Raw genomic sequence first — 16,242 nt, forward strand, 5'->3', positions numbered from 1 at the left:
TAACTCTTTCTACATAGCATTAATTTTACTTTACTTAAAGAATGAGGAGCTTGGTTCTGAAATTGAAGACCTAAATGCTTCATTGGCAAAGGCAAGAGAGGCAACTCACAAAGCACACATCCAAAAATTCAAGGTAAGAAGCAAGTAATCAGTTTGGCTTCTCCCTTCTCCATAATTCCACACAGCAGGCAGTGCTTTGTATCTTTGAAAGTAGTTTTAAAAGTTTATTTTTTTCTTGTGTTGAAACAAAAATTCCCAAAACAAATTATTTAAATGATAAAGCATTAACATGTCAGATTGCTTATCTTATTTCTTGAGTTTTTTTTCTTCTATAACAACTGAGAATAATTATGGGAGAAATGTGTAAAAGCAAAATTAGTTAAAAATAAAAGCACAAACAGTTGTGGAGTTGAGACAATATTGAGATTTGACTTAAGAATGTTTTGGTTTTTTCCAAAAGTATAGTCACAGCACATTTCATGTTTGCAGAGTTGATCTGGGTAGGAGACACTTGTTTGGATTTATTTATATAATAAATGTGAAATCACTGTTTATAAAATAGTGGAGTGTTGTTTGTGAAAATGTGATTTAGTAACGCTTTCATGTGTGTGGAGGAGAAGGGACTTAATGATGATAACTTATGCATTGTAAAGGTCTTAACGTAAAATGGGAGAAAGTATGAATTTGGTATTAAAGTAGACAGCATAATGTCTCTTGAAATGTTTTCCAACTTGTCTAAGACTAAGTCTGGTAAAATTAATACTGATTAGATGAATCTTCTGTTACAATGTTTGCTCATCCACTTGGTCCCTTAGTTCATCAGGAATGGAAGAGGTTGATATTCTTGCCTCTGAAGTACACACACCTAAAGCTTTGGTGACTGACTACTGCCTTTTGATTTCAGAGTCTAATGGAGTAGCAATGTCCGGTTCACTTAAGCCCAAATTTTAAGCGTGCTCTAAAGTATATCCTATTTCTTCAGGTTGTTTTGGTCTGTGTGTGAATCTAGAGCTTATGTTTGCTTTTTCATACCATGGAAGTCCTGCTTTGAAATATTACTCTAATTTTAATCTTTTCATTTCTGAAAGCTTGATTATTTTTGAGAAGTTCTAGGTTAAAAAAGTGTGCAACTAATCCCTCCTGTCCACAGAATCCATATTCCATGGGGGGTGACAGAGCAAGCCTTTTTCCTCATTACTCTGCTACCTAGCTCTAAACTTGAGTTGAAGGCAGTTCTCTGAGTGGATCAAGCTGCATAGCCCACTGCTCCTGTCCTCTGTGTTGTCAGCTTCAAGGAGGCCACTTGTAACAGTTTGGGGAAGAACACAGATCAGACTTGCTATTTCATATAGGAAATATGCTTGTGACTTGGTAACTACATGACCTAGCCTGGATTCAAACTGACCCAAAAGCATAAAGCTTTATGTAATAAGAGCTTTGGGAACCAATAATAATAATAAAGTCTCATTTGCACTCTGGACTCCTTTGCAGGTCAACCTTTATCTAATTCTTAGTTATCTAAGTCTTTGTTATCCTGTGCTGAATGGCACTGAAAGCTGCGTACATTAGTTGAGAAAATTTTCAGCACTTTCCCTGTTGTGTGAGTAACTGTCACTTCGCTGTATTTTTGCACCATAATTTTGAAGTACTGGAAAGAGGTGCGGGGGAGTGGGTTTGGACACAACAGGAGTGAAGACTTCCAGTCTCTACAGAATACTGTTATAGAGCTTGAATGCTGCATTATGTTTCAGGGTGCTGAGGATTATCAAGCTCTCCTGATGGAAAAAGAGACCCTCTTAGCAGAGCTGCGTTCAGAAAACCTTACAAAGGATGCCGAGAATCGTAAACTACAAAGGAGGATTAAAAGGACTGATCAAGAGCTCAATGATTTGAATTTAGAAAGAGAGAAAATGGAGAAGGAGCTGGATGAAGCACAACTACAGAAGAGCAGGAGTGACAAAACCATTAATGTTAATATCACTTTTTTCCTTTATTTCATAAAGTTTAAAAAGAATTTAGCATTTCTAGCACATCCTTTTCTAAGAATTAGTTTTTTAATTTGAATGCTTTTTGGAAAGGTAAAGGAATTTGCCTAAAGCCAGTATTCAAAAGAATGTGGCTAAGACGACTGAGGAAAATTCGGGCACATAGTCTGCATAGAAAAATAATATTTATTATCTTGGCAGTCTTAGGTCCTAGAAAAAATCATTAGCCTTTATAAGTGGTAAGTGGTTACTGTTGGTTTCAGTTCTTGTGATGGGAGAGCCTGACTGTGCATGACAATAAGCTTTATGCTGCTGCTGTATTTGTCGCCATACATGTCTATACATTATCTTAAATTACACTACTTTAATTAAACTTTCTTCTAAGTTCTAATACAGACCAGGAGTAAGTAGCCAGTTGTTGCAACCTTAAGCCAAGCTTCAGCTTGCTTTTTGCTATCATAGCAGGGTCACTGTAAAGCCTGTGTATTTAATAATTTTTCCTTGTAAAATTCCCAAAGCACAGGATCGGTTGATCACGATTTAACATAAAAAATGATGTGCTGTGTCTGTTCATTAATTTTACTTGCTTCATAGTCCATTTAGGGTTTTTACCTTGCTGTAGGCGTTTGGAAGCAGACATGCTTAGCTAACATGCACAGCTCATGCAAAAGTGGATGATTGCGTTTCTTCTTTTCTTCCTTTGAAAAAAGGGTGCACCTTCTGCTGAGTGTTTGGCACAAAACGTGCTTCTCACCTGTACGTCTTGTCACATGGATTTTCTAATGTCTTCTCACCTAGAGTCCTGACCGCATGCAAAGCCTGGTCCTCTTTGGCTAGGGATTAGTCTCCTGCTATATTAAATGACATAAAAGATTAAATGAGCTTGTGTTTATTCAGTGAGTGTTTTGGTTCAATTATTAAATAAGGATCTCAATAAAGCAGGTATACGTGGAAATTGCTGTCCCTGCAATATCACTTAAAACCAGTAGAGGGGTCTCTTCACCTACAAACAAATAAGTTGTTCTCCCCTCCCTCCCCCCTCCTGCCCCCAATTTAACTTGCATTTTTGGTTGATTGTCAACTGTGGTTAGGCAGCCGTCACAAAGTCTCTATCTTTGGTGTGCTTTGAAATTTCTTCAGGGTGTTGAGGTTAAGCAGAGAAAGAACAGATCGCTCCTGTCAGTAAAACAGCCACAAAGAACATATTTTATTGATTTAAAGTATTTTATATTTAACTGTCTTCTCTATTCAGAACCTTTTTCATCTTTCAGGGGAACTAGAATATAACTCAGTATAGGAAAGACAGGAAAAATAGAACTGAGTAAGGAGTTGCTAGGGGATTCAAAGTTACTTGTATTACAGAAGCCTGTTTGACTCCATTATGTCCAAGTTTTTCACGTAAATGACTAGCTCCTTAGGGAAAAGCATTCCTGCCAAAAGATGAGCAGTCTTATAGAAATTATATCCCTAACCTATTTCCTACTCATTGCAGAACAGCTGCTTCAGTTTCAGAGTTGCTAGTACACTTGGATATAGCAACATTGCCTGTGAAATGTTGCCCATTAAGTAGTAGATATGTGGGAGTAAAAAAATATGCTGTGATATTTTGCTCTTTGACAAACAGAAAACCACTTCAGTGATCTGATGCAAACTTTTTATGAGACAGCCTTAAAAATTGTGTTCTATTTATGCTCCAAGATACCTATTTCAGTGTTCCTATTTTATTAGATTAAAACTAGCAAAAATGTATAAAATGCCCTCAATATCTGTAATGAACTGCTGTCTTAGCTCTTCACTCACTCAGGGAGATTTTTGATGACTTTTCTTACACTGTAATTGGGATAATCCTAATTTTTGCATATATATATTTTAAACCCCAAACCTTAATGATCCAGAAGTAGTACTTCTGCCCTGTTCTTAAACAGGTTTGTCTGGAGACGATTTGGGCATTATGGTCCTGGAATGGAGGGAGGTTAAACTAAATTAGTTACGACTGCTACATGTGAGCTGATCATCCACACTGCAGACTGTGCCCAGCATTAGGAGTCTTCTGGAGCAATGGGTGTAGGTGTTCAACTGCATCCCTGCCTCAGGGTGTGTGGGGGCCCTGGCCATTTACTAGGTCAACTTTAAAAGCAAAAACTCTTTCAGTTCTGTACTTTCCAGAACTCCTGTTAGGCTGTAGTTCAGCATTACATTAAGCTCTTTGAAACAATAAACTTTTGGGCATATATTCTTACATACAGCTGATGAGGAGTAAACATCAACTCATCCCTAATGTTGCTTGTGTCCACTCTGTTACTGTGTCTATAACAGAGATTCAGTGCTTCTTGATCAAAGTCTTTGTTCAAATTTACCTGATTAAACACTTCAAGTACCCATTCTCTCCCCAGACCTAAATGTAGACAATTAGAGTGTATTTACTGGGTATTCATATTTGATCAGTTGGTTGGGGAAATGCAGAATAACTCATTAGGCAGAATTTGTTATTTAGTTTTCCTACCCTGTAGTTTAGCCTGAGAGAGAGGTTTTGGAGCTTCATGCCTTAATTATTCACCAACCTGTTTTCCATCTGACAAGGAGGGGAGGTATCTGCTCCGGTCTGCCATATTATAGTGTTTCATGTTCATTTTTCTTAGTTCAGCTATCATTAATCATAGGAAAGTCTCTCGGGGAAAAAGGTTTGCAAGGGAATTGCAAAGTTTATGCTCTGAGAGCTGTAGGTACTATATTATCCTTGCAACTCAATGTATAGAATCCAATAGATTTTCTCCGAGATAATTTGAGTGGTCAATGAGTTCAAGCAACCTGCTATAGTGATGGATAGTTTTGTGTGTTACAGCATTCTAGCTCATGCAAAGAAGATAATTTTCAGTCTCAACTCTAGCTTGTTTTGGGAAGGATTTAGGGAACTCTGGGGGCAGAAATAGTAGAGGCAAAGTATCTGCAAATTGCAAGTCTCTCACAGGCGTTTTTACTTTTTCCACAATTGTACACCTTGTCAGTCTGCCTCTTTGCATGAACCTAGACGTGATATTTTTGCTGCTTTAAAGGCAGAAGCATAGTTTCTGTACCTGACAAGTGTTGTACACCAAGACAACAGATTAGGTAATAGGGGGTGTAGTGCTGTTATTGCAGCAGCATCTTTTCTGTCGATGCATGTCTATCATCTTCTTAAAGCTGCTTGTGGTTATCATAAAGTGAAGTCACAGAGTGTTGGTCACTTGAAGCTATAGGACAGGTCAGAAGCGTTCCTGAAGCCTCTCAGTGATGTAATAGTATAAAACCAATGTAAAAACAGAAAGTCAAGGAGTGAACTTTGCCGAGTGCAGTGAAAATCATAACGCTGCAGTTGATCCTTTGCTTCCAATTCATGGGCTGTGTATGAACAGGCTTAGTGTGACCCACATGAAGAGCTCCATGACTGGAAGCCAGAAGACTTTGCAGTTACCAGATCTTACACTACTGTCAAAAGAGCTGTGCTACGCCACAGGTTGTAGTTAGGAAGAAAGAGAAGCGTATTTAAGAATTTGTGTATGTAGACAAAACTTGGGCCTGATTCTGTAATTTTTCAGTTTTCTTAGTCAAGCAAGAAGTCCTTTTGGTCCTGAAAAAATTAACTCTATTAGTTTGCAGAGCTGAAGGTCTAAGCTTAACTGTTCTTCGAAACTGAACAACATATAAGGTTTTTTGGAAGCTATTGGGGATTTCTTAGCTGAATACTGGTAACGAAGCTAAAATTAAGCAAGTAAACCAAAAGGCATTGTGAATGACAAATTGTTTTTAATGTGCAAAATAAACAGAAGTAAAACACCAAAGTAGTAAAATGATGTTAAGGATTTGATGTGAACCTGCATGAAGTAAAGTAATTAAGTCAGGGAAGGGATGTAAAACAGTTTGTAAAGAGATTGCAATTAAAGTGTCACTAGTACTATTTCTTTGTACTTAGAATAAGAAACAACTATTGAATTTTAAATCCCAGTGGAGGTAAATGTAAAATTTATAGGTGACTGCCATATGTGCAAACTATTTAAAGGGCTTGTGATACCTCACAAATGGGCCCCTTTTTGGAATAAATGGAAAGCTTGTATGTTAAGATGCAGGCTGTGTTACCTGCTTCTTTGGGTCTGAAGAGAAGTTTAGATAGTAGAGAGTCTTCTGTCAGTTTTAATTGTTTAATTTTAGACAACAGCTCCTTTGTTACAAATTTCTACTTCTCTTTCTCCACACGATCCAGGCAGTAAATGCTCTAGATCTTCTTGCAGAGTAAAAGCTTATAAAATGAGGCTAGTGTGTATGCACGCTGTGCCTCCTTTAGCTGACAGTGTTGAAACTTCCAACTAATCAGCAAAACCGTTTGAAGAGACACAGACACTGGTGGTGGGAGGGAAGGTGGAAGCCATGTTATGGATTTTTCTACTGCCCTGTGCTCTTGCATATTTTCCACTTTGTAAATGGAACTGGCTATTAATTACATGCTAATAATTTCATGTATATTTCCATCGAGCGATTGTCCCAGTTCATAGCAAAATGTGAGGAATAGGGATTGCTTGGTGTTACTGCTTGGAACCCAAGGCTTTATCAGGTGGTCAGACTTTGGAACCCCATAGATAATCCACCATCTGAAAATGTAACTTTCAAGTGAAGTGGAAGAGGATCTGTGTAGGATGCAGAGGAGCCAGCTATAACTGGTGTGTGTCAAGTGTGTGACCTGCAAACTAGGAGGTACTGCTCTTTACATTGCAGTAGTCTGTGCTGATCCTAATAAATCTCAGAGTCTTTTGGACTTGCTACTGCATAAGGCTATTGAAAGCGATTGTTTCTGTGTTAGAAGCAAAACAAACAAGAAGTATATGTTTCTCTGATGGGGAGCTCAGATGTGGAGATCACACAAGTTATCTTGGAGCTGCAGGAAGTAATTAACGGAGTCAGAATCAAGACCAAGTTCTGTTCACAACTTCTGATCGTGAGACTGACCTGATGCGTCACCTGAAGTTTGTGCTCTTGTCAAAAGAAAATATTTTAACATTTCTGACCTTTGTTTGATGCCAAAGTAACTAGTAATACGATGTTAGTGCTAGAATTTTCGTGGTGTGATGAGAAAAAGAGTAAATGACAAACTGAATTACCCGTAACCAATTTTCTCCTATTTCTAGCAAGGGAGTAAACTGACACAGAAGTGAGTGTTCATTCTGGTAGCGACAACATCTACGTGCATGATGTTCCCAACAGCCTTGGAGTCCACTCGTTCTGTCTGAAAAGCATTTAAACAATAACAACCTAGATTTTTAGAATACGGTACTGACACCTCATCGAAAAGTTTTCTTTCTTTAATAGTGTTCATTGATGCCAAGAGAAAGGTACCGGCTTAAATACATTCTCTAGACTATTCAATGATATGAGTGATTTAAAGCAAGGGAAAGTTCAGCTAATAACGTGGGTTGTTAGTTTTAAACTTTTTAAAGTTAATTTGCTAAATATTCAGTTTCATTTTTTTTGTAGGACCTTAGAAATCAACTAGAGAAATTACATGGTGAAATGACTGAGAAAGAAAAAGCAGTGGAACATCATTACAATATTCTTTTGAGTGAAAGCAATCAGAAGTTGCAGAGCCAAGAGCTAGTTCTCAAGCAGCTAACAGACGATGTCAATCAAAAGGATCTACTGCTTCAGGTAAGTAGACTTAAGTTGAAAAGAAAAAAGGAAAGTTATCATTTGATTATGTATGATGAATTATTACAAAATCACATTTGTATTTGGAGCTACTGTTGGTTTTGATGATAATCCTTCACTTTTTGTAATACTGTATTTGCAGAACAGACATATAATTATAGAACGTGTAGCATTCAACAAGATTTCTTGTTAGGGTTTTATGAAGCGTGTGGACAGAGGAGGAAGAAAGCTTAACTAATACTTACGTAGAATTTTCACTGTTGTGGTAAGATACTTCAAAAGCTCTGAAGTGCCTATGATTTTCAGTTTATTGTGCAGAAACTAGAAGTTGAGGAGTAGGTGTAGATACTGAAGTATTTTATCTTTTTTTGGAGCTCATTCAAAATGACGTATGTGAGAAGGGAGCAGCCTGAATGTTAACAGACCCCTGCTCAGGTTTCTTTATAGCTGGAGGTATAACCCTGGAAAGTACTGATGGTATTCAGCCAGCCATGCAACAAGTAATAGTTGGGGTTGCTCTGTACCTGGAGACCAAGGTACATGCCTTGACTTATTTTTTAATACTTAAACGATTAGGTAGCTGGGGAAAGCTTCTGTTCAACCTTTTTTTGCTTGTATAATGTTAAATTGCGCTCTTCTTTTGTGAGTTATGTAAAGAACATATGCCTTGGATATTCTCATGAATTTTGTTTGTGTGTCCACTTTGCAATATAAAACTAGAGTAAATTTTGTAAGACTGTCTCGTTGTTTTCGTTTGTTAGAAACTTGATGGAACAGTTAAAGAAAAGGATGCAGAATTGCAGGAGCTCCTGAATAAGTACAAGAACCTTCTAAGAGCCAATGAAGAGCTTGAACTGAAAAATGAGCGCTTAGTAAAGGAAAAATGTGCTGCACAGTCTCAACAGTCAATCATCAAGATAGTTAGAGAGTTGGAGGTGAGTTTTTCGTAACTCTGATCATTTGCAGATAAATACCTTGACTTCAAATTGAAGAGAATTTTGACTTTGGCTTCAAAGGTGTGGACTCATACGCGCTGTGATTCTCCCATGTAGCAAGGGGCTGTATTTCCTTCATATCAGTACCACGTCAAAATGTTCTGTATTATTAAAAAGATAACAATGGGTTTATTAATAGTTGTGTCATATGATTTGCGTGATTGTGGTGGTATTGATCTGGCATCTTAGGAGTACATAATACTGTATGTACTCTGATGAATTTATATGGTATCACTAAACTCTCTATGCTCAGAAAGTGTATGAAATGTTTTGCCTGCCATAAAGAGGTAGATTTTTGTGGTCGTTAGGGTAGACATATTTCCTGAGTGGGAGGGGATATGCGTTTCTGAAGTGAGGAGCAGAGGAGAGTTTGTGTACTTCTGGTAAATAAGGGGAGAGATTGCACAGAGCTAGTGACCACAGGAGCTAAATGGAGTGTGAGGATAAAAAATATAGGTAGGAGTGAAGATATTTCTAGGGCAAGAAAAAAACTATTTTAAAGTAAAGAATAAAGGAAATAATACAGGAATAGAATCATAGAATCATTAAGGTTGGAAAGGACCTCTAGGATCATCAAGACCAACCATCACCCCAACATGACCATGTCTCCTAAACCATGCCCTGAAGTGCCATGTCTGCACATCTTTTAAATACCCCCAGGGATGGTGACTCCCCCACCTCTCTGGGCAGCCTGTGCCAGTGCCTGACCGCTCTTTCATTAAAGAAGTTTTTCCTAATCTCCAACCTAAACCTCCCCTGACGCAGCTTGAGGCCGTTTCCTCTCGTCCTGTCACTGGTGACTTGGGAGCAGAGACCGACCCCCCCCTCACTCCAGCCCCTCTCAGGCAGCTGCAGAGAGCGAGAAGGGCTCCCCTCAGCCCCCTCTTCTCCAGGCTAAACCCCCCCAGCTCCCCCAGCCGCCCCTCAGCACACTTGTGCTCCAGACCCTGCCACAGCCCCGCTGCCCTTCTCTGGACACGCTCCAGCCCCTCCAGGCCCTTCTTGTCCCGAGGGGCCCAAACCTGAGCCCAGCATTCGAGGTGGGGCCTCCCCAGGGCCGAGCACAGGGGCCCCATCCCTGCCCGGCTCCTGCTGGCCACACCAGCGCTGACACAAGCCCGGGGGCTGGTGGCCTCCTTGGCCACCCGGGCACTGCTGGCTCATGCCCAGCCGGCTGTCAGCCAGCACCCCCAGGGCCTTCTCCGCCGGGCACTTCCCAGCCCCTCTGCCCCAGGCCTGGGGCGCTGCCTGGGGTTGGTGTGACCCAAGGGCAGGACCCGGCATTTGGCCTCATTAAACCTCATACAACTGGTACTGTTAAGAAGTTTTTGAATCACTTGCTAACTCCATCAGTGCATTTTTATTATTGTGTACAGATTATTGAACAAGCAAGCTGCTTTTGAAGGTACGATTCTTGTCTTTTTTTGTGTTGTTGCAGCCTGGTATGTTAACGTCTCCAAAAGCATCAGGCAAAGTAAAAAGAATTAGACTAGTATGTACTAATGATGGAGAAAGCAATTTTGTAACTTTAATATCAGTCACTGATGAGATTTTTCTCAAGGAAGTTTAAAATAAAGTGAGCTGATGGCAAAGGAAGCATGAGCACTGTGTCACATTCTGAGCACACTAGTGATGAGATGCTTAATGTGGTATGAGCACTACTATTAAACAAGGTAGATGCAAGCACACGTTGGGTCTGGGTGATATGACAAGCTGAAAGTATAGGACCTGCGTCACTGTTTGCCAGGGTGTCAGTGCAGAGTGTAGCAAAGTATATATGAATATACATGCAGAGAAAATAAAGTCTGTGAAAGGTTGAGTAGAAATTCTACCTCTGTAAAACAAACTGCAGTGCATGCACGTAGCTTCTGTCACAAAGGGACCTAAGAGTGATGGAAAATCATACAGAACTAATGAAAATCAAACAGTAACCTTCCTCTCTACGCCCCACTTCCAATACAGGTGTATAACCAGGAGAGAGAACAGTGGCAAGCGAAGCCATGCATGGTAATGACCCAGTACCCACCTTCTAATCACAATCTATTCTCTATTGCTGGTTCACTTAGTGGTTGTGAACAATACCTAATCACAACCCATTGTCCTCTCAGCCTAACCTCTGTGTAAGATATCTCCTGTAAGAACCCACTTTGGCATATTAATCATAAGTTTTTGGACACAGATTATCCAGAGCTCCGCTCTCACTGGCTGCCTTGGGCTCTTTGATGACTTTACAGTGCTGCACCAACTCTCAACAAATGCACAGCTGGATCCTCCCCACCAGAGAGTACAGAAACCAAGCTCTTCGAGCCTCACTGATCTTTAAAGTTGAAGAAACTGAATTGAGACATGCAGAACTTTCTCTCTTTCATCATACGTTTTTACTTTATTTTAATGTAACGATAAATTTTAAAGCAACCAACATCCAAAGCTCTGCTGGGTGCCTTGGCCAGGCCAGGGAAGATAAATGACAGTTTCTAATTAGACTTTGGATCCTTGAGCCACTGTCATGGGCTAGAGAGAGAGTGTGCGAGGGCACTGATAATTAGGTTAGTCATGCAACTGCTGAGTCTGGTATCTGTGAAGTCTCAGAATGAAATATGTTTTACAGCCAAGGAATTTAGGAGTGCAATGGACTCCATATAATTTTGGAAACTTTAGTTGGTTTTGTGCTTAATGCTCTTGTCTTGCAACCAATACTCCTATAGTTACAAAGCTCTTTTTGTTGGAGCACTTGTTAGGTAAATATATTTCTAACGCAGATTTGTAGACCTTTGTGGTTCATTTTCTTACTGAGAAAAGCAGCAAAATTGAGAAAAGTGGCTCTTGTTCAGTCCTTGAGCTGTGTTTCTGGGTTCCCTTGTGATGCACGTGTAATCTTGCCATAGCGTATACTGCAGGAAGGGGTCACAGTGATAGGAGTTTTAATTCTCTTAAACTGATTTCTCTATGTGTAAAAAAAATTCTTGGATTTGCTGTAATGTAGCCTTTCCGTGATGTCTGTTTTTGGGAGAAGGAGCTTATATACCACTTGAGGGTGGAGTAGGAAATGTAGTTAGCTGATACACTGCAAGGCAAATATGATGTTTCTGCAGACACAAGGCGCTTTCTAATTCCTGTATGATCAGCACATTATTTGACTTTGATTATAATTACTCCTGTATTTAGGGAGTTAATACTGTGCAGTCAGGGAACTGAAGAATAGTGTGTGCATACAGTTGTGATGTCTAATTTGTTGCAGCTGGAGACATCCCAGGCAATGCATGAAAGTTATTGATGTAGCCAGAGCATTGCAGTTGGGGGGCGTTGTGAGAATTGGAATTGGTGCAATTGTTGCAGTACTGCAGAGGTGTCTTAGCTGTTGACATTGATGCAGTCTGCACATTGTTGCTGAGTCGCCATGATTACGGAAAGTGATGTAGTTGATTTTTTTTTTTTTAAATACAAGTGTCCTCTCTATTAAATAGTGATCAGTGCGTTGTAGTTTTTGCTCTCAGTCTCTTGAAATTGATGTTGTGAACACAGAAACAAGGTGGTAGTTCAATTTCTGATGTGATGAGATTCGCTTGTAGCTGAAAACAGCAGTGTTTTTTGTCAATATCCATGTCCTCACACTCTTCTACGTGATGCTTTTTACCTGTGACACTGAGCATGGCCTGGTGACGGGAACGGATGTGGTTGGTGTAGCCCGCCATTTCCATATTAGCGGAAATTTAATCTTAAAGGAGTTAGCCTGATGAAGTGATACTTGGAGTATATAGTCCAGTAGTCTTGCCTCTTGCCTATCTCCAAGAAGGGCCATAAGTTCCTCAGAACCAGCAGCTTTGTGACATTTTCTGTGGTTGAGATGACGACTTCTAAAAGTCATCAACAAAGTCTTTTGCCATAGTAATTTTCATCTTTAGAGATGTGACTCAGTGGTCCATAACAATTTTATTCTTATTAGTGATTGCTTCATTTATGGTAGACCATACATAAAGCTTACTGCAATGTTAGAAGAAATTACCAAGTTCTGGGGCTGATGGATGGGATGGATGGATGGACGGACAGATGGATGGATCAGTGAGGAGGTATAGGTTATGGCCTTCATCCTTTAACCTTCAGAGATTTTGAAATGATCCTGATGGTTGCTGTAAGCAAAAGAGTGTTCGCTGAGGCAACTGGATATTCTTGTGACTTTGCTGATAAGTTACTTATTGTGGAGGTATAAACCTTTTACTTTCGTTGCTTACAATTTGAGAAACCTTTAATGAACGTAAGTTATGTTTTCCACCACTGCTGTTTAGCAATAGTATTTCAGACTTAAATATAGACTTTAATGTATTAGATTGCCTCCTTTCATGGGAATATAAATCCTTCACTGCAATATGGTCCTGGATGTCTTGCAGCTATCTCCTGTAACACATTTTCCCTCACACCATGTGTCAAGAGGTTTAATGTTTCATTAACTCCCACAGCATTATGGTCTATTTAAGTTACAGAGCTGCCTTATGTTTTGTGTACCATTGGGGAGTTGATTGGAATAATTCACTCCTACGCTTTATTTAGAAAAGACAGTAATAATGTAGAAAAAAGAAGAGATGTTCATGCTGTATGTTCTCATCCTTATTATTCATTAAAGATTTTGAAAAATCAAGAACATTTCTTCATGATTTTGCTAACCTCTGCCTAGGTAGCTACTTGAATTCAGAGTTCAAAATAATCTGTGTATAGTCTGTGACATTTGAAATTAAGAAACAGCTCACGTCTCCTGTTTTGCAGAAAAGAAAAGAGTTGGGAGGATTTCATGAGCTTACTGAGATTCTGGTGCAAATGTAGAACTAAACTAATATGTGAATTCTAAAAGAAACTTAGGAAGGGGGAGCATGGTTCTGTGTATGACGCTGCTTTGTTAATACAGCAGCGATAGACCCTGAACAATTGGTGACAACTGTTATCTAATTTCTGTACCGTAAACTCTTCAGAGTGACATTACTTTGCCAGTGCTTCAGAAAGAGCTTTTAATTAGGATATAGTTCTGTAGTGTCTTCAGTAATAATTGCAAGGCTTGTATCAGACATATGGAGGAGTTCACTAGAACTTTTAACAGACTGTTAACTGACTAAATTAAGTCAGAAGATTTTTTTTTCTTCCTATTGCTTTCTGTATAATTGATCAATGTCATTGTGATCAAACTTTTTCCAAGTTAAATCGCAATCTGTGTATTTTATGTTTAGTGGCGGTTCTTGAAAGGCTGAGATTCCAACACATTGATAAGACTCCTTAATTCAGGCTGTAAGATGTACTTGTGTGTGTGTGTGTGTGTGTGTGTGTGTGTGTGTGTGTGTTTGGTTTTTTTTTTGCTGGACTCTGGATCACCCACCTCCATCTGTTTGCCTTTGTGTTCCTCAGTACTCAGTCAGCAGAAGCCATTGCTGTGTGTTCCTCCTCTGCTCATCTAGATGATAAACTTGATGTGAAGCTCAGTATTTCGCACTTCATCTACAGAGCAGTATTTAATGTATAAATTGCACTAGAACCTGGAAACATTTGTTAGAATACAGCTACCATTAGGAACGATGGCAGATGAACATGATGCATGCGTACAAAGGCAAGGTCACTTCTTCGAATGATCTGTAGCATTAGGTGGTAGAAGCTGCTTTTCCTGCAGTAAGGTCTGACGTGCAGATTACCTTCACAGGAGTAATTTGATCAAAACTTGATTACACTTGCAAAATATTATTTAACATTTGCTAGCATACTGTGAAGTATGAGAGTAAATAATTAGAAGTAAACAACAGTTGTCCTTGCTTTTGTACTGTTAACAGAGTCTTTGCATCGTTAGTGTGAAGTAACGAGATTCTACTGTAGCTGAATTTCTGTTGCAATTCCTTCCTTAAGAATTGCAGTTGGAGTAATAACAGCTGCTTAAAACTCCTATGTGTAGACTTCTTCCTTGTTAATGATCTGTTCACTAATGATGTAGTATCTCTTGAGAGTTTAGTTACCAATCTTGAGGTTATAATATGGAGAAAATAGAATTACCTTTCATTCTTGCTCTCCAGAGTTGCCTTGTCTTGCTAGAGCCATAAACATTCCCCCTTAGCTGTGGTGCTTTCTTTGCTCTTCCTTTCAGTTTTCAGTTGAAAAAGAAAACTGAGAGAAGCAACAAGGCCTACTGCTCTTCTCAAACAGAGGCACAATATATGTGTTTGACATTAGTACATCTAAATTCGCCTATAGATATCCCAGTTATTCTCTCTTCTGAGACGGCTGATACATTTTTATGTAATAAATGCAAGCAAATATTCCTTTAAATACTCCTGCTGAAAAAGTGGCTGTGTGGTTGTTTTGGAGTGAAAAAAGTCTTGGGAACTTCGTGGATCCTAACTGACCATGTAGCATAAGAGACTGGATTTATTATCATAATACTGATGATATACCTCCCGTGAGCAAGACTGCAGGTAAACGATATTCTTTTCTTTACACAAGTAAAGCAGCAGCTTGTAGTGACCCAGCTGAGTGTGCAGAAAGCTGACTTAACGAGTGTGTATCTGCCATGTTCATCCTTTATTTGTCAGCTCGATACGGTCCTTTTCGTTCAGAAATGGGACAGAATTTCCTGAAACCCCTCCCCCTAAGAAAGCCAGATTTGTCCAGGATACAGAGAGGACTGTTAGGGCGATCTTCTGAAATGTGTGCTTTGGGCTTGGGCTTCTCTATTTCCCTTTCCCTTCTCCCTTCCCCTTCCCCTGCTCCTGAATGGGTACCTGCCAGGTTGGTCCTGGCTCGTTGGGTTGTACACTTTGGAAGTAAGGATGCTGGGGGTGGGGGGGAAAAGCTTTTTAGACTGTGATGAAAATGATGAACCCCTGTTTAGATGTGTGACTCACTTATGGTAGGAAAATAGTGAAACACTATTTGCCTCCTTTTAATAATAGCTCTTTATGAGTATCATGAATAGCTTCCAGATTCATCTGAGGCATTAGAGGCGGGCAGTCCTGTTCAGCAAATTTGGATTTCTACTTCTTTCGCGTTTTCTTCAGGACACAAATATACACGTAGTTGTAGACGTGCGAACTTAAAAATTACACTGTAAGCTTATTATGTTTTAATTTAGGAAAATAAAGAAGCTGAATATGAAAAGCTGATCCTTGCTTTAAGAAAGGAGCAAAATATTTATTCTACCCTAGTGAGGACCTTCAAAGAATCAGACAGGTAAGTACTACTTCTATTTTGGTGGATAAGCTAAATTCAAAGGGCAAAAGTCAGGAGTTATGAAAAAAGGTGCAGCTTAACTGGAGTGGTGATTTTTGTACAGGCCAATTGTTCGTAAGGCATAAACTAGCTGTAGCAGTCTCCTTAAAAGAGAACTGTTTCTGTAAGTGTGGTGGTATTATCTAAATTGCTTAAATGTTTCTGAAAATATTTCTGTTTGGATTGGAATCTCATATGAGCCAGATTTCCATTTAGGTACCAAAGCAGGCAGCTCGGTTTTCAGGAGGTACGTGTCCTGTGCTGGAGTATAGGGGAAAAGTCAAATTGCAGTGAACTTCTGGGTGCTGGACAATTTGCCATGGTTTACAGATAACGCTTATCTTAAAAGTGGTACT

The 16,242-nt window shown here is 39.4% G+C and overlaps 1 protein-coding gene across 3 annotated transcripts in view; it reads left to right on the forward strand.

Annotated features, from left to right (window-relative positions):
- The window catches only part of CDK5RAP2 (CDK5 regulatory subunit associated protein 2), an 83,348-nt gene that overhangs the window by 17,379 nt on the left and 49,727 nt on the right, over positions 1-16,242 (forward strand). For all 3 annotated transcript variants that reach the window (XM_064468813.1, XM_064468814.1, XM_064468815.1), the window contains 5 exons: positions 41-133; positions 1,752-1,970; positions 7,488-7,658; positions 8,420-8,593; positions 15,750-15,847. In XM_064468813.1, coding sequence (XP_064324883.1) covers positions 41-133; positions 1,752-1,970; positions 7,488-7,658; positions 8,420-8,593; positions 15,750-15,847 — 755 coding nt within the window. The remainder of the gene's footprint in view (positions 1-40; positions 134-1,751; positions 1,971-7,487; positions 7,659-8,419; positions 8,594-15,749; positions 15,848-16,242) is intronic.

This window comes from Phalacrocorax carbo, chromosome 18 (genome assembly GCF_963921805.1).
Source record: "Phalacrocorax carbo chromosome 18, bPhaCar2.1, whole genome shotgun sequence".
NCBI classification, from domain to species: Eukaryota; Metazoa; Chordata; class Aves; order Suliformes; family Phalacrocoracidae; genus Phalacrocorax; species Phalacrocorax carbo.